Source organism: Opisthocomus hoazin, chromosome 7, assembly GCF_030867145.1.
Source record: "Opisthocomus hoazin isolate bOpiHoa1 chromosome 7, bOpiHoa1.hap1, whole genome shotgun sequence".
Lineage (NCBI taxonomy): Eukaryota > Metazoa > Chordata > Aves > Opisthocomiformes > Opisthocomidae > Opisthocomus > Opisthocomus hoazin.
The window spans coordinates 43771713-43791047 of NC_134420.1; the positions used below are offsets into that span (position 1 = coordinate 43771713).

Sequence of the window (19335 nt, forward strand, 5' to 3'; positions counted from 1 at the left end):
GCCTGTGTATGCCCTTAAAATAAACTAGCTAGACCAAATAAAATTCCTTTTATTCTTTTGTGTGTGAGTGTAGCATTTTGAGATGAGGCGTGGATTTAGATGGCAGAAACTATAAAGAGGAGTTTTTGGCTTTTGCAGGGATTTGTTTTGAATGCACTTGGTTTTTGTTTACTTCCTGCTTGCTTGCCACTTTGCCAGCAGAACAATTACAGTATTTCCTGCTCCTTTTTTTTTTTCTGGACACTGGAAAGTGTAGGAATATGGAGCACGACAAGAACGTTACATCTGCAATGTTCAAATAAGCATCTTCTATTCCTACAGATATTTTAGAAGTCCTGTAGACTTCTGCCAATCTGAAGAAATCCAGGACTTCTTACCCGGAGCGGCTGGCAGCATGTAGTTTAGGGGTGGCTTTATTTGGTACTTCTCCTCTAGGGTTCCAAGACAGCCTTAATACAAGGATAAGAATTCCCCAAAACGCTGATGTGTTAATGAGAATGATCATTTGAGTTATGAGATTAATGAACAGTATAGTTGAAAAAAAAAATTGAAATCCTGTTGTGTTGTAGGACTTTGATTTTTTGTTCTGATAAAAATGACTCGGTGTTTAGCGAAAAATTGCAGAAGTAGAAGGCTGCCTAGTAGGGGGTTTATGCCTCACGGTATGGAGATTTCATACAAATAGATGAAGTCTTGGCTTCACCACCACAAAGTGACATTATAGTATGGGCAAATGCATCATTATTCTGGCAGAAGATGAATGTTATCAGTAATGTAACAACCTAAGAAAAATTGGGGCCAGGTTCTTGGGCGGAATAGATAAAGATAGGAATATGATGAAGGAATGAGGGGGAAAAATAGACAAATACTTTCAACAGAGAGGGGAAACTGCCTTTAAAAGGAAAAAAACATTGTTTAAGCTTATTTCTTTAAACAAACCTGAAACCAAAACCCAAAACCAACTCCCCCCTGAAAAAAACCCTTGTTTGCTTCTTTTTTAGGAAATCTAATGAGGCCCCTTAAGAACTATGGAATCGCATGGTGAGCATATGTTTTAATTTAAGTAAAGCTTTTATACAGATGTACTTGATATTGTGCTGGAAAGCTTGAGTTTTTGCTTTGTTGTTTCAGCATGTCTATGGGTTTCTTGATAGAAGAGACTGCCCCAATTGTGTGGAGAGGGCTCATGGTCATGTCGGCTGTTGAGAAATTGTTGAGACAGGTAAGGACTTGGGTGCATATTTGCATTTCAGACTAATCGATTAATTTAAATTGTATTTAACTGATACATGAGTGTCCTTGACATTATTTCATATATTAGTGGTGAGCATTTTTGTATCTTGGTCTTCTTAAGTTCTTAAGAATTTAATCTTAACTTCAGGTAAGAGGCAAAGGTGACACTTTTTCCGTTTACCTATGCCCTTCAAATAGAGCTGCTGTTCCATGTGTTTGATGAATCACCCCAATTTGCATTCCTTCTTACTCCATTTTATGTTTCTTTATGCAACTGTTAAAAAACAAAAAGTCCTTCTGAAGTTGCCTAAGGATTTGACTGTATAGGTCTCTATGCATACCTACAGCTGTATTCCCTTATGTTCTTGTTAATTCACCAGCACTAAGGATTCTTGGATGGCATTTGGCATATGACAGGTACATGAAGATCATTAGATACCATCTCTGTGTAATGCAGATAGATTGTTAGTTAATAAATTTCCTGGCATATGGAAGTGGGGTGGCTTTTTTATTTTTTGACAGATTTTTTTTTCCTCTTATTGTGAATAGATCTGTGAAGTGCTAATGAGACAAACAGCTCAAAAAATGCATGAAGATTGCATGTTTAGACTTTGAAATGACCCAGATTGTTTATGGCTGACATCCGTTCCAGGGATTTAATATATACAGCTCAGAGATCACTAGGTTTCTGTATGTCTTCTGTAAATGCCTTTGAATCTTATGCTCCCTTAATGACTGAAGATTTCTCCCCCCCCCTTTTCCCATTTTTACTGAATTCTCCTCTAACACAGACTTTAGAATAGTGGCAATCAGTGCCCTAGTCAGAAAAGCCATGTGTCTGCCAAAATTACAGGAAGAGTATCTTTGCCTAGATTTGGCCTTTAAAAATAAGGGGCATCCATGCCAGTAGCTGTAGAAGGCTGTTCTGACCTCTTTGTGTGGTGCATTGTGTTGGCCGGGCTCACAAAGACTAGATCCTGAAACCTCGACGGTGGAGCTGAAGTTAGCACCTGCTGTACTGGCATACTCCACCCTGGGAGACTGAAGGCTGGCAGGCACTCCAGTGCCGTTACTTCAGTCGGTGGCATCCCCAAATGGGAAGCATGTGCCAGCATCCTTGTGGAGGGTGCGAATGGTGCCGTGTAATGAGCTTGTTGCTCCCTAGCAACTGGCGAAGCAGTTACATGCTGGCCGATTATGCTGTAGGAACGAGACAAGAGTCCGTTAATGCTCGGGGCATCAGTGATTTCCCTGACAGTGGAACCTGAATTCTGAATGCGGCAGGCTTTACAGCTAAATTTCTTCTCCCCGTAAGCATTTTGCTTCTGCGTGATGACCAGGGTACTCTTAAATCTGTGCTGTAAAAGTTGTTCGCATGTCTTCCTTTGAAGAAAGCTTACAGATCACAGGGAGAACCAGTAGGTTCTATCTGATGCACAGGTGGTTTTTAGGAAATAACTAAAAATTTTCCAGACTAACACATGCTATTTTGGTGTTAAAAACTGTAATCTCCCTTCTGACGTAGTTACTAGTCAGTCTCAAGAAGGGGTTAGCTATAGAACCAATAGCGTTATAGTCTTGGACACGTAAACAAGAGAGGACCACAGTGTGCAAAGATGTTTTCCAAAGATACTATAATTCCATTTTATATCAGAAATAGTTTTGAGATCTGTTGAGGGCTTTGAAATTTTTCCTTGTTTTCTCTTTGTATGTTCTGGTTGGTCTTAGCTGTTACCTGTTGTTTGACAGGATAAAGTTGCTCGCAAGAGTAAAATATTTCTGCTTGTATTTGAGTTTCTAAAACCATGTTCTTAAGAAATAGCTGCTTTACCTCTATAGCTATATATAAAGCATTTAAATTAGCTCCCTAATCTAGATTTATAGTATAATATAAATGTAAGGAGCTTCTGTGCATTCAGGCAAGCTGATGAAATACTACATTCTTAAAATAATAAAATCAGCTAGGGAGAAAACACAGAGGTTCACAGACTTTTGCATTAAAAACACTGGTGGCATTTTGTAATGGAGTTTATTGTTACATGGCGGACGGGGTTTTGTTTGTTTTAAGAGCATCAAGACTATATGTTCACTCTGTCCAAATAACTTTGGAGGCTTGTTTGTTTTTTCCATATGAACAAATCTGTTTTCCAGAGTTTTACATGCTTCAGATACTCCAATAAAGCATTGAAGGGCCTAGTTTCCAAATTCATTAGTGGGGACTTGCTAACTCGTTAACTCATAATTGGTCTGTGCCTGTAATGAGTCTTTAAATACTTCTCTTGCAACTTGTTTAAATTTCTGGAATTCCTCCTTCGGCAAATACATTTGTTAAATGTATGTGTTATGTGCTTTCTTAGATACTTACTGCGTGTGACCTCACTCTTTGTAATGCATGAGTATTTGTCCTTCGCTGGTGTTACTTTCTTGGCTTTTCAACACAATCCAGAGTCCAGCCACACTTCTGTCTCTTTTCACTTCTACTTGCATATGGGCAGGCTATCCATCACTTTTCAGAGAAAACACCGTTTAAATCCGGACTCTTCTTTTGCCACATGTCTGGTCTGAGAAGCTACTTTTGTTTTTGTGTGTTGTGTGGTGTCAGACTGGTACATAACAGGCAGTAATACTGAAAACCAAAATCAGTGCTTGGTGTTTCTCTAGTAATCCATATCTCACAAGCATGGATGGTTTTCTGGAACACATCATATCATTTTCCTTAATCAGAGTTCGAAGGAAGTGTGCCTGATAATACAAACTAGAGTTAACAGTTTAGTATACTATATTATATACATTACATATATATGGATATATGTGTATCAAATCAGTATATAAATGAAATTATATAGCATATTGATTTTATAATATGTCCTACTTGTAATACAAGTATTGCTTAATAGAAAAGAAGGAAAGGGATGATAGGGTATTGAACGAACAGGAAACACAGAAGGAAGTGATTTTTCACCTGTACTGAAAGTGAATTGCAAAGAATAATGGAATGTATGGTTCTATATAAATGTATTAATAATTCTTTCAGTTAAATATATCTCTAGTTTACATGCGTTGAAATTACCCAGAGTTTTGTTGTGGCTGAGAAGTGACTTCTTCAGTCACATAATTAGATGTACTGTAGGTCCGTTTACACTGCAGGGTGAGCTTTTTCTTTATCTGGGTTTTAACTCTTCCCGTTTCCCTGCCACAGTAATCTTCATGTAAAAATTCTTTCACCTCTGTTAACAATTCTTTTGAATCTTGGTTGCCTGGAGGTGAGATAAAAGAGAATATTTATTTTGTTTACGTGAGTTTTTTTAAAAGGTAGTTATTTTCTCTGAAGAATGTGTTAAAGCCCAGGTAAGGAAGTTTTACTGCTCCGGTGTGGTGTGTAGCACTAGGCTTTTTCCATTCAGTTTTCACTTAACGTACACTTCAGAAGCTGCCTACTATTTTGCATAGTCCTATTCAGCACTTGTTCCTTTATTCTGTGTGTGTCTAGACTCAGTGCTATGGTATTTGGTTCAGATTAAACAAGCTACCTCAAAATGCATCATCTTGGTGTATTTGTTGTGGGGAGTGACTTCAGATTAACCTTTAGGCTGAGGACAGTAAAGATACAGATTTTTTTGAGAGTTACCTAAAGCCTATACCTGAACAGTAATGTGTCTGAAAAGCTCTGTTGAAAAAAGTATTCATTAGACAGCTAAGAACCTTAGAAATAAAAAGATTATTTAAAAAAAAAAAGGGCAAGCAAAACTTGTTTGCTGGTTTAAACTGCTTTTGCAGAAGGATTTTAATGGTCATCACCACTGTCCCATATAGCCTGTATGGTAAGTTTTCTGGCACCATTCTTATTTCTGTCTGAGGACATCTCAACAGTTCAGTGGCAAAGGAGCAATTAGAAGGGTGCAGACACAATCCTAAACTGATCCAGGAGCAGCATGACTGGCTGCTGTATGTCCTGGAGTATTTTGTGGCAATTGTTCTGCCAGAAGGTTGAAGGTGAGGAAGTGACACTGTGTCATCTGCCAATTTAATAGCTGCTATAGTCATAGCAGCAATATAAATGAGGGGGTTTCTTGTTTCGGCAGTAAGCAGTAAAACTTTTAATACGATGGATAGTAAGTGTTGGTTTCTCTGATCTTGAACTCTCTATCTTATTCTACATGTGTTATTAAGTTGAAATACCAGCAAAGAAGGAAAAAAATTCAATGTGCAGCAGACAAGTCAGCTTTCCTATTAAAAAAAAATAAATGGGACTACAGGTGAAATAGAAGTGCATACTTCAGCATGCAGTGTTGTCCTTGTTTCTTTGTCATATCCATAGATAAAGTTGTATCACTATTAGAAGCAAGTGTTACCTACACATCGTGGATTATAGATGTCAGCAATCCTGTTAAGTGCAAACAGTGCCCTTGGAACTGGTCCAAAAGTCTGCTGTCTTTTCAAGGCAGGGATCTCTGGTTGATTAACATTCTTAACAGGGTTTCGTATCCTGACATGACATTTTAACCTATGTTTTTGCAGGCTAGTCAGATCTTGCACGGCAAGACTCCTGTATTTCTTCCTTGTCATGCTCCTGTAGAGTTTCAAGAACATTTTATGCATTTGCACCATATAGCCTTCATATAGTATGGCTATGAAGAGAGCCTCAGCGCTGTTAAGTGTATTGTGAGCTCTAAAGGTTTCTTAGATGTACCTGATAAAGATGAACACGTTTTCCCGGAAAGAACATGAAACTTCTTCTGGAGTGGCTCAATTCTAGTGAGTCCCTAAAATACCCTTATTATTATCTAATTGTAATTTCTCCGTCTCTCTTGCTGCTTCTTTCAGCACCAGTTTAGTGCCTCTGTTTTATAAAAGCTATGTAGTGAAAAAAAATTAAAGTTTCACCAGGAGGGATATAATTGGAAAGGAAACAATACAGGGAAGGTAGCAGAAAGCAAATAATACAAAACTTCCAATGCAGAGCATTTGCATGTGAGCAAAAGGAAATGGGGCCTTGCACTTGGAAGCACAGACAGGCTTTATCCCCTGTAGATTCATGACGAAAACCGTAAGTTCAGCAGAAGAATGATCCAAATTATTTTATTAGCTCAACCCGAAGCTGATAAGGGTTGTAGTCTGAAGATCCAGTCTTGTCCTTTAAAAAAACTTTAACTCAGCTTATGCGATTATTGCAATTGTATGTAATTTTGAAAGTTTGGCTAAAGATGGAGATTTTCTGTGCTACTTTCATTCTAAAGCTATACTCTACTAAGACAAGAACTGCTTTGAAACCGGCACTTGCCAGAAGTAATGGTGGTAGTATTTATACCGTAGAGTGTGTATGTGTGAATATACATAGACATACTCAAACCTTTTTTGTAGCATGACACTGATGCCCAGTTATCATACATACATAGTTGTAGAATGTCACATGTTATTGGGAATAGGGAGAATGCAGACAGATGGATAAATGGTCTTTGAAATACTGAGCAGACTGTGAGTTGTGAGGTCTGGGATATTTCAAGGGCCTCTGTGAAAAAGCTGCCATAAAAGTAACAGTGGAGTGAATGGAACAGTAAAAATTTATGTTTAAAGATTTAGGATTAGATTAACTTGGAAACAGTAGTAGTGTTTGATTCTTGGAGAGCAAAGACTATGGAGGCGATATTGTTGTGGGTTTTTGATCACTGCCTGAAGTGGCGCATTTCTGTAGAGGAGATTATAGATGTTGAATACTACTTTTGTTTGACAGACATTAGTTAGTGATTTATTATGTGCAGTTGCTACTGTTTGAGAACGGTATGTGTAGTTATTGGTATTCTCTTTTCCACCATTTAAATTGGAGAGGTTGCATATGTGGGTTTGGGGGCAATTTTTCTGTAAGTGTGGTTTATTTTATGTATATGTTAATGTTGCACTTGGAAAGATAAGAAAACTAGATAAGGTGTTGAGACCAAATGTATTTATACCAAGTAAAATAGTTACCAAGCTACCAAGCTGCCATTGACTGCTTTACTGTGCATGTTCTCTGCAGCACAATGTAGTGTATATGGTGTCTGTAGACAGCAGTCTGATCTCATTTATCATGTGTGTTTATAACATGCTGTATTAAATCTCATAAATTCTTCAGCATATAAATTTTCACAGTTTTGTACCATCTTGTTTGCCTGTGTATACAAATAGGTTTCTTACAAAGAGCAGTGGAGAAACTAGGGAAAACCGTTCCAAATAAGAAGGAATGATGAGTATTTGATTTGGAAGCAATACACTACAAGAACATTGTCAGCAATGTAGTTAGGTACTACATGCTGAGCCATCTGCTGGATTGATTAGTGTGGTTTACGAAGAGTTGTCCTCCAGCTTCTGTTTGTGTCCGTGTTCTGCCTTTTTACGTTTTTTTGGGATCATGGAAATTTCATTCTGTGTTTATACAGTGTTCAGCACTGTAGTGAGTTGCCACTTCTTGAGAGGTGCACAGAAATACAAAGACTAGTATTTACAACTTCCAAGAAAATCTAAACTTCTTCCTTTGATGCTTTTTCATGTTTATGAAATAAATCTATTATACGTGTATTTTGTGTTTTGGGTTCCCAGAGTATGCGTGTGTGTCAATGATAGAAAATCTGTTAAGAATGCCTAAGATCAATGTAAAAGTATAGCTAGCATTTACAACTGATATTCATCAGAACTTAAATGTCTTTTGCAGATATATGCGCAGTTGCTTAACTTTTGATGGTACATACTACCTTGAATATATATTCTCCAGCGAAGAGTCATCAAGGTGATAAAGGAGATGAAGCGTGTAGTATGTGAAGAGACACCAATAGAACTGCGGGGTTTTTTTGTTTGATAAGGTTAAAGGGACATATGAATTACTGTCTTCAACTGTCTGACGGATCATAGAATCATTAAGGTTGGAAAAGACCTCTAGGATCATTAAGTCCAACTGTCAACCCATCACCACCATGCCTACTAAGTGCTGTATCTACGTGTTTTTTGAACACCTCCAGGGATGGTCACTCCACCACTTCCCTGGGCAGCCTGTTCCAGAGCTTCACAACTCTTTTAGTGAAGAAAGTCTTCCTAATATCCAATGTAAACCTCTCCTGACGCAACTTGGGGCCTTTAGAGGTACAGGGAAGATGAAAGTAGATGCTTCCTGGATGTGCACAGTGATACCACAAGGGGTAGTAATGCACATTGCACTATATAATAAGAAATGTGAGGGGGTGGGGGGTTGGTCGGTTTGTTTGACTTTTTGCAGTGAAAGCAATCACACATCAGAACAGATTGCCTGGAGAGATTCTAGAATCTCTCTTTTGGAAGATATTTAGAACTCAACTGAGCAAGACTGTGAGTAACCTGCTGTAAGTTGGTCCTGCTTTGAGCAGCAAGATGGACCAGACAAACAACTTCCTGAGGTCCCTTCAAACCGAAGTTGTTCTGCGAATCTGGCATTAGTTCTAAAACTGGCATTCCACTGGCTATTGGACTATCTGTATATGACTCCATTAAAGCCTATAGCTCAAAGAGGAGAAAATGGTTCTGCCTTTCACAGAGATCACTGGTTGGAGCACTCGGTCAAAACCTAAACTGAAATGCAGGTGTCTCTCTAATACAAGTGCCCTAATCGCAAAGCTAGACAATCATGCTAGCTCATCTCTCTTGTTCAAATGAATATACAATGAAGTCTTGTAATCAAATGAGCAAGTTTCAACAATGACTGAGAGCATCCCTTCCTCAGTAGCATTTCCAATCATTTGGCCAGTCTCTTTAGACTGTAGAGGAGCTGATCAGATCCCTGTAGGCAGAGACATAAAAGTCAAACCCAAATACGCCTTATCTCTTGAATCAGCATCCTTAATGTGAACTATGAAATTAAAAAAAATAGAGAAATATGTAATTTTTTCCCTGTTGCACCTCTTGTTTTGATGGAATTACCTAGGAGAGGTTTAAAAATGGGGATTCTAGGCTTGTGTGCATTGATGTGCTCTCAGGCATCTTAGACTTGAGTAGCAATACCATAAAGGAGGTTGTGCTGGAGTTTTATGGCAATTTTTGCTTTGGCTTTAGTACTTTACTGCCTAGGGTGCAGACCTTTATGAAACTCAATCTAAGGCGTCTTACCCACCACTGTAGTGCATGGAGAACCGTAGGTTGATTTCCTCCCCTCCCCCCCCTTTTAAATCTTCCAAGAACTGCTGGCCTTGAGTGTTTCACAGTCTAAATTGAAGAAAAAAATTCAAAGATGGCAACAAAAGACGTCTTAAAATAAGAAGCTACAATATGTATGGAATAACTCTTCTGTGTCTAAATTTTTTAGAAGAAAGGTTGAAGAAAAACAAGCAGGAATGAGTTCAGGAATGGACTCTGGAGACATGGATTTGAAGGCTAGCTTGTTTTTAAGTCTTTGTTAAACTGGAACACTGGTGATACTTATTTACATGAAAAATTTTAAAATATGGGCTACTAATGCCAGTTGTCTTTTATTTTCCACTGACAAAAGAGTGTTCTTTCGTTCTGGCTGCTGTAGGTTAGGTGTAAAGAGGGACATTGGTATTGCTGTGCTGATCATTGCAGTGCCTAAAATGTAGGTGCTGTGCCTGCAGGAATGGAAAATCCAACTAAAGTGTAGGCTGGAGCCACTGCATACCCAGGATGGTGGGAATACATCGCTTGTCATTGCCAGTGGTACTATCTGATGGGTTACTTTCCCTTCCTCATACTCTTTGGCAATGTCTTAGGAGAGTAGGTGCAAGCGTTGGATTTTAAGGGTAGCAAAAACTAATTATCCTTCAGATCCATGGCTTGAGCAAATTGGCGTAAAGTTGCAGTTTTGCTGTGTTTCATCACTTACATGGTAAATGTCATTGGGAGCTTGCTCAAAGATAAAATTACTGTTAGTGTGCAGCAAAAAACTGTCTCTCATCAGTATAAAATTAGTGAGAGAGTGTATTAGTGGATGAGAGGGAGCAGTGAAATCGGATTTAGCTGAGAATCATAGAATGATTAAGGTTGGAAAAGACCTCTAAGATCATCAAGTCCAACCATCAACCCATCACCACCATGCCTGTTAAACCATATCCTGAAGTGCCACATCTACACGTTTTTTTGAACACCTCCAGGGATGCTGACTCCCACTTCCCTGAGCAGCCTGTGCCAATGTCTGACCACTCTTTCAGTAAAGAAATTGTTCCTAACATCCAATCTAAACCTTCTCTGACGCAACTTGAGGCCATTGCCTGTCGTCGTATCGCTAGTTACCTGGGAGAAGAGACCAACACCTGCCTCACTACAACCTCCTTGCAGGGAGTTGTAGAGAGCAAGAAGGTCTCCCCTCAGCCTCTTCTTCTCCAGACTAAACGGTCCCTGTTCCCTCAGTCACTCCTCATTAGGCTTGTTCTCTAGACCCTTCACTGGCCTCATTGCTCTTCTTTGGACACCCTTCAGCAACTCAATGCCCTTCTTGTAAGGAAGGGCCCAAAACTAACACAGTACTCGAGGTGCAGCCTTACCAGTGCCGAGTACAGGGGCATGATCACCTCCCTGCTCCTGCTGGCCACACTATTGCTGACACAAGCCAGGATGCCGTTGGCCCACTTGGCCACCTGGGCACACTGCTGGCTCATGTTCAGCTGGCTGTCAGCCACCACTCCCAGGTCCTTTTCCTCCATGCAGCTTTCCAGCCACTCTTCCCCAAGCCTGTAGCATTGCATGGGGTTGTTGTGACCCAAGTGCAGGACCCGGCATTTGGCCTTGTTGAACCTCATACAGTTGGTCTTGGCCCGTTGATCCAGTTTGTCCAAATTGCTCTGCAGAGCCTTCCTACCCTCGAGCAGATCGGCACTCCCGCCCAGCTTGGTGTCATCTGCAAACTTACTGAGGGAGCACTCAGTCCTCTCATCCAGAATGACACGTATTGGGCAGAAGGAAGATGACAATAACAAGTTGATGGCTCTGATTTTTTTGCAGCTATATTTTGAATGAACTGAAAGGATCCCCAGAATAGTAATAGTGAGTCAATGATGAAAATTATTCTTATTGTAAATTGTAAAGAGCAAGTGAAGAAAAAGCACTGCAGTGAAGCCAGAAGATTTTATTTTTAACACGTTTTGGTTTAGGAAGGACACTCTATCAAGAGATTTCTGTTGAAGGCATTTAACTTGCATTATGGCATTAAAGTTTCAAGACGGGATAAGAGTGTGATGCTGCAATGGAAAATTGTAGCAAAGGTGGTCAGAAACATGAATAGCTGTTAGTATTTTTTTTTTTCTTCAAACTTACCATCTTTTTGCCTTTTAATACGCATGTAAGAGTCTATGCACACTCATCTGTTCATCAGCAGAGTACATGTACCTAAAGTGCATATGCTAAATGCGGATTAGTATTGTTTTCTTTTTTCTGTATTTCGTGTTTTGGCAACATCTTCCATTTGAGAATTCTTACTAATTTCAAAATTGACTTGTGTTTCACATTATTCATGTATTTATCCGGTCTGCAAGTAATTGAGGAATTGAGGCAGGTAGTCTGTAGCAGGATATTTATAGTTTACATTTCACAGAGCTAAACAAAGCTGTGCTTATATTATAAACTACAGATACATGTTTATGCTTTGCAGCGCACAATTCTAAAATACAGTAGTCTCACCAGGTGTCACTACAGTGAAAAATTTACCAGCATTTCAGCAATTAAAAAAAAAATATCTTCTGTTTTATTTTTCTATTTTGAGTTATCTTAGTCTGAGGTGTGCATAGAGATTGCTAGTTCAGGCTAAAGTCTGCTACTTTACAGTTTGGGGAAAAGAAAAAGTGGAGACATCACTGTTCTTCAGAAAAGTTGCATCTTTAGGGAGTTGGGATGCTTTTCTTTTTTTATGTTTGTGATCCGAAGTACAAAAATGAAAAGATCCAGACATTTCATCCCTGCACATAAGATCATTGATATTATGTATTTGTTCTATTTAGAAAGGCCGAGATCTGCTGTTGAGATCGTTTAAAAAGGGGAGCAACACTCTAAGAAATAGTGGCCAAATTTGCACTTTGCAAAGACTGCACTTTGGTATGCTACTAAGACTGCATCTACAGCTGGCAGACAGTAAACAGTAACTCCGAATGCTTGTGAGATTTTTTCATAAATCTTTAGTAAGCTTTCATGTAAAGCGAGGAAGGTCAATTGGCATCCCTCATTTTATCGCTGAAACTAAGGAAACTGTTTCAAGGGCAAGATAAGCAGATGACCCACTCATACCTTATAAAAGAATTTGTTTTAAAAAATGCTTGTACTGATTTTTGGTTACATTTATTTTGCTAAGACTAAAGGATGAATGGACTAATGTGCTCTCATCCAGAGCCCACGGAAATCAGTTGAAATCTTGACATTGGTTTCTACACCATGCTTCAGTTTGTGGTGGTGATATCTAGAAAAGCCTGTTATAGGTACTTGTATATCATCAGTAATTTGCTCAAATGCTAATGATCACCTTAAAGGTCCTATCTGTTCAGAGAGAGCTGCCTTTACCAGTCCCAGTCAGTATGTCCATATTTAAGGGAAAAGATTGTGCTTCCTGGACATTAGAAGCTAGATTCAGGGACATGCTGCAGCCGAAAGCACAGAAGACTCCTCCTTTCCACCCCTCTCTCTGCCCCCCAGGTTAGCTCCCTGCGGAGTGAGAGTATTCTGACCGTCACCCAAGTGCAGTATATCCTTTTGACTCGAGTGCTCCTGTAGGTTTTGGGATGGGTATGACTGAACGCATATGGGCTTGATTCTGTCTTTTTGTTTCCAGCTGAAGCTACAAAACCTGTTCTGTTGCCTTTCTTCTCTTAATGAAGGAAGCAGGATCTATATGGATCCCTGTAGCTTTATTGGCTTGCGTTAGCAGCTGATATGAAAAGGGATTATAGTGTCTGAAAGGAATTGACAATCATAGAAAGAAGTGTTAGGAAAGCCAGAAGAAAACAAAAGCAGTAGCCAACAACTTACTGCTGAACTGGAAGCATTTGCAGTAAATGTATTTTAACTTTCTTTGAGGATTTAAAAAAAAAAAAGAAGAAAAAAGCCTAACAACACAGTGAGAATGTATTTACAGCAAACATTTCTTGGCGTGGTTCCTCAGCTGTCATGGTTATGACTGTGCAGCTACTGCTGCGGAGGGAACAGGCTGTGAGAGTATTTTCTTTGCTCTGCTTCCAGTAGTCTCATCTCTCGCACAGATTACACAGGTATGCGTGTGTCTGCCCTCCTTTGCATAAAACAAACTAAATGCAAAACATGCAACTGTTTTGCTGGGTTTGTTGACTAGACAGGAAGAAATGGTAGGGATCTCGTGATGTCTCAAAATGGCTGTGCTGGAGCTGGAATGGATTTTTTTTTTTCTTTTTCTTTCTTTTTTCCCCTTGAACTTTTAAAGGAAACTGTTTTGAGGTTTAAGGTTTCTCTGCAACAAATTTCAGAACTTTGTGCCTGTATGACAGCTTCATTAGTGGAAAGAGGTGGTGATTTAAGCATGTTCTTAAGTGTTTGCTAAACAGGAATACTGGTGGTAGAGGAACTAGGAAAAGAGAAGGCACTGTTTGTTTTCTTTTCTAAATTAAGCTTCCAATATTTACGTAAGACTTTTCAAAAAATAGCAGAAACCTGATGTTACTCTTCTACTCTCTCTATTCTTCTGCACTAATAAAGCAGTCTGTTCTTTTTTTCTGGCTGCTATAGGTTAGGTGAAAAAAGGGACGTGACTATTGCAGTGCCTAAGACATAGATGCCCTGCCTGCAGGAACAGAAGTTTAAACCAAAGGCTAGACTGGAGCCACTGCATACCTGGGATGGTGGGAATACATCGTTTGTCATTCCTGGTGGTACTGAGAGGTTGCTTTGCCCGCCTGGAGGTACCTTCAGCCTCTTTGGCAGTGACTTAGCAGAAGAGGTGCAGTATCTTAGAGTGCTGAAGTTTAGAGCCAAAACCAGGACAGTGTGGAATAAGTGGAAATCAATGGTTGAAGTCAAAGTTGGTAGATTCACCAGCTGGAAATGAACAATACTGAAGATGTTGAGCAAGAGGGCTGCTAGGAGAAGCCCATGGGATGTGTCTCACTTTCTGTCTCTGTCCTGGATTTCAGCACCTTGCTGTAGCCTGTATCAGACAGCTCTGTGGAGCTCAGATTTAGAGCCAAAATCTGGTATCGTCTGTTAGGTGCCAAGACTTTTCTTTTGGTTTGACAGGCTTATTGTCTGTTCGTAGTAACAGGCTGGGAAGTTTCCATAACCATTCAGCCGGGACATGGGACCTGTTACTTTCTCAGTTTAGCATTTAAGCCTGTATTTCCCACTGCCCAGGAGAGTGCCCTGAAATCGAGTACAGCAGTCAAAACCTGCTCCCCTACAGGCAGGGATGGAAGATTGCCGGGGCCAGGATGAGATGTGTGAAGGGGAACCGTGACCAGTGCTGTGCAGGAAATTCAGTTAATCTGAAGTTTCAGCTTTCCAGGTTAATACCTCACCTGCTGGCCTCAGGTGGTGGTCTGGGTACTTCTGTGGCTTCTCATTCCTGATTATACAGTGGCCCAGCTAAATGCCACCTGCCTGAGAAATTGAAACTCATGTCTTCCTGCCTGAGAAATTGAAACTCATGTCTTCCTGTTCATGGATAGTTTCTCTCCTATGTCTAATTATGATACAAAACAGCTGCAATTATAACAGCAGAACCACAGGCTTTGTTTGGTTTTGATTTGCTTTTAGTGGCCAGGAGGGCTCAGCCTTGTGTTGGTTTTGGTGTTAACACTGGCAGGTGCATTTAGAGCCTGCCTGCTAGATTGCGCCTGTAAGGCATGCTCCTTTCTCACAAATGCGTGGGTAATTACTGGATCCCAGATGGGCTTCTGGTTGAAACTTGGTGCTCAATGGAGATTTTGGTATTTCCCTTCCTGAGTAGTCAAGCTCTTTAGGAGAATTTTTAGGGTTGCTTCTGAATGTGTAGGTGGAGCTCATCAAAGATGCTTTTTTAGGCGTTTTTTCCCCCCTGCGTTTTTCAGCATTTCTTTTTTGTCTTTTGGATCACAACAAAAGTGGAACCTCCCCACTCCTAAACATTGATACATTGTTTAGCATTACACACTAATTTTACTTAGTAAATAAACTATGACTACAACTATATAAACAGCTTATTAAAATTAATACTGAATTAATATGTTAAACTGATTGCACAGAGGGGTTTTTTTTTGAACTTGGATTCTGACTGTTGGAAGTTGGCAGACTGATCCTTCACTCACACCATCCTCCCATATCTCTTTTGCTCCCAGAAAATAACTGCAGATATCCAAGAATAGCAGCAGTTTTTGTACCACTGTTCTTTGTAGAAAGTGATTATTTCTCACATACCAAGTGATTGACACAAATGTAAAGTAATTATGCTTAAGGTACCAGAGATTAGTGTCTGGGGGTTTTTTCCCCCTCTGACAAAGAAAACCCCCCACTTCTATTGCAGCTTCATAAATCGTACAGAGATGTTTCTCCTCTTACAGTGTTTTGCACTATCAACAGTATCTTTTAAAAGAAGGAATATGTTCTCCCAGCAGAATGATGCCTTGGGAATACAGCTCTTTTATTAAGCAACTAAAGTGGGTGTCCATTTTAAGTACTTTTTGTGCTAGATGTAAACGATTTTTTCTGTATAAAAAACGTGAAGCAGGAGTTGAAGTTGAATAAAAATCTAGGAAGCAAGTGAAAATATGAAGACTATCACTTGCTTGGCAGTGATCACTGAATGTCTCTGTAATTCATGGTATCAGCACCTTCAGCAAATTATTTTAATAATTAGGTTTAGAATACAAGTAGCAGTTTTAACTTATTGTTGCAGATTTATAACTGAGGGCACTGGTGAATGCAAAAGCACGGTTCTGTGGACACAGGAATTATTCTGGCAGTCTATATGTGATGCTTTCACAGATTATCTATTGTCTAAGTTATAGTAAATGGTCTTACTGCTTTATGAATAAGCATGTATTTGAATTATGGGAATGTTATGTGTGCAACTGTAAAATGTGTACTTCTTGTTTTTGTGTTTTTATTTTTACATCTTGTCTGTGTCTGTTATGCACTTTCTGTGTTCCACTCTTTGTAAGGACAACCTATATGCAGTTGTTGTTGCTCCTTTCTGACCTGAAGGCAGTTCTGTTAACAGAGAACATACACTGACTTTACCAGTCACATGGTCAAGAATCCCAGCAAGTCAGAGATCTGCTCTGCTTGCTCTCACACGTGTTCTTACTTACACTGTTTTTTTCATGCTCTCTAATCATCTTGCATCTTCATGTATGATTGAAAGGTTCTATATTTTGTGCAACCTTTTTGTGACTTCTTGTTTCTTGCTGGGCGTACTGATTGTTGTGCTCCGAGGTAATTCAAGCAGACTCCAATGCTGGTTTCATTAGTAAAGGTAGACTGTTTTGAATTCAGTGACTGGGGAGGATATGCTTCGAATTTTAAGCACAGAAAGTTTGGAGGATGGAGTTCTGTCCATATTTGTGAAAAATAGGTTATTTAAAAAAAAAACAAACCACCCAGCATTTCATTATTGAAAATTAATCTTTCACCTCAAGGCTACTTACTCTGAGATCTGCCAACATCTCACCAGACAAAAGCCCAAGTCCTATACTGAGATTTACTGTCATTTGGCCTCAGTTCAGCTGTGTACATCTAATTGATTCTATTCCAGATTTTGTGTTGCACAGCTTATGTTAATATTGGAGGGTTTTCTTCAGCAACATCTGAAGTGACTTGAGTAACATCTGTCATGCTATTTTATTCTGTAATCCTTTTTTTCTGAAGGCCTTTGACTGTCCTTTTGTAGGAGTTCCATCTTCTGTACAAAAAAGCATTATATATTGTACTTAAGAAACAGTTTTCTGACCTTTTTAATATAATGATTAAGTACTAATTTAAAATCAGTGTCTCAGTGATAGGCATGAAGTGATGCCTATATTAGTCTGTTGGTACCTCAATGAGGAATTTATTGATTTTCTCATGGTACCAGAACATGAACTGATGTTTAAGGAAGTTAAATGACTTGTGAAGAGAATTAGGGTCAGTGCTTTCTATTGCATGGTTAAGCATTCGGTCTTAAGCTATATGTCAGCTTTTAACATCATTACAGAAATACTGGCTAAAATATGTATGGGGAGTGAGCTTAATAAGCTTCTCCCTTTTGGTATTTGCTGCCAACACTTGTAATATTTCCTTCTGTTGTTATTGTAGGGAAAATCTGAATCGGACAGCGTATAAAAATTGTATGAGCTTAAATTGGGTCCTAATAGTACTGCCTTAAGAATGTGTTGTTGACTTTGGATTTGATAGCTAAACAATGGTGAGAATTTATAATTTAGATGATGTGCTTATCGTGGCTGCATCAACCCAGCGATTAGTTTAATTAAATGATGTGATGCCAGCCCACTTTCTTCTGATATGTTTACATTTATATTACTTTACTTCTGTGCTGAATTTAATTGCTAAAAGACATAAGAGTAGTAACTTGCCTAGTTCCATATTTCTTTTCCAGTCATCATTATTCAGCAACTGAACCACAGACAGTTCTAGAACAGGAAAAAAAAAGATGGTGTATTTTTGAAGAAAAGTTTCTGCAAATTATGTAGTGCAGGCTGTTTGTGGGTCAAGGTTAGAGAGCAGCAGATCAACGATCAATCTCAAGACTGACTACGTAATAAATGTTTACTTCTCAAAAGGTTGTCTTTTAGAGAACAAGTACTTTGAGTCCCTGAGAAGTGGGAATCTCAGCTCACAAAGGCTGTTTGTAGGAGCAACTCAAACCTAGTGGAAGAGTCTTTTATATGCAGTAGCACTGACACAGTCTCCATCAGACGTGCTGGGCATGCACAGACGTTTTCCTTTTCAGTTATCCCCACAGACTGTGCCCGGGCTCTTGCGGACAGGCCCAGCTGCCCCGCAGCTCTGTGCCATCTTCCCTTTGGCTGACATGGTGTCCACTGGCCTCTCTGAAGTCGGGCAGGAACCCGGTGTTGAGTGCCTTCCTTTGGTCTCCTGGAACGCCACATAGGAAATAACCTGCATTGTCATCTTCTGGGAGCTGTTTAGTTTTGTAGGTTATATAGATGAAGGTGACAGAAACTTCAGGCTACTGCATTTGCCTTCTGTTCTTAACATTATTAAAAGCCATCAGGGAGGAAGAGGAGGAGGTCAGTTTGTCTTTTGGTGGTTGAATTGAACAGGGCTCTGGCTTCCTTTCTAGGCACTTATTTCTGAAAGTTACTCTATACCGAGAAAGAATAGGAGAATTTTCTTCTCTTTATGGAAGTCTTTGGAGCAAACTGTTCTTAGGCTTCACCTCAGTTTCTCTCTGAACTTGGCAGAACGGACTCATCAGAAATACTTTAGAGGGAATCTGAACCTTTGCAGCACGTCTGTTTTTCGTGGTGTTAGATTGCACAGCTTCAAGATTGGTTAAGCATCAGAGGACATCAAAGGGAGAGTTGTCTTTGTGCAGGAAGTATTGAGTTGTATTAAGCACTATGGAATATCCTGCGGTGGTATAAGTAGTTGTTTCACTAGCAGAAAGTTTCTGTAGGGACTAAAAATCTTCTGCTTTGTGTCTGGGGAATACCTCCGTTCTTTATCAAATATTTGTGACAATAAATAAAAATTACTTTTTATTAAAATGCAAAGTTTCATTATACTATTCCTAAATTGTCTGTTTTCTTACATCATGAAACTATGTTGGAGAAGGGCAACAAGGCTGATGAGGGGTCTAGAGAACAAGTCTGATGAGGAGCAGCTGAGGGAGCTGGGGCTGTTTAGTCTGGAGAAGAGGAGGCTGAGGGGAGACCTCCTTGCTCTCTACAACTCCCTGCAAGGAGTTTGTAGTGAGGCAGGTGTTGGTCTCTTCTCCCAAGTAACTAGCGATAGGATGAGAGGTAATGGCCTCAAGTTGCATCAGGGAAGGTTTAGATTAGACATTAGGAACAATTTCTTTACTGAAAGAGTGGTCAAACATTGGAAGAGGCTGTCCAGGGAAGTGGTGGAGTCCCCGTCCCTGGAGGTGTTCAAAAAACGTGCGGAAGTGGCACTTTAGGACATGGTTTGGTAGGCATGGTGGTG

The 19335-nt window shown here is 39.6% G+C and overlaps 1 protein-coding gene across 6 annotated transcripts in view; it reads left to right on the forward strand.

Moving 5' to 3' along the window:
- The window catches only part of NUBPL (NUBP iron-sulfur cluster assembly factor, mitochondrial), a 92602-nt gene that overhangs the window by 32746 nt on the left and 40521 nt on the right, over positions 1-19335 (forward strand). For all 6 annotated transcript variants that reach the window (XM_075426677.1, XM_075426678.1, XM_075426679.1 and 3 more), the window contains 2 exons: positions 1002-1041; positions 1132-1222. In XM_075426677.1, the coding sequence (XP_075282792.1) occupies positions 1002-1041; positions 1132-1222 (131 nt within the window). The remainder of the gene's footprint in view (positions 1-1001; positions 1042-1131; positions 1223-19335) is intronic.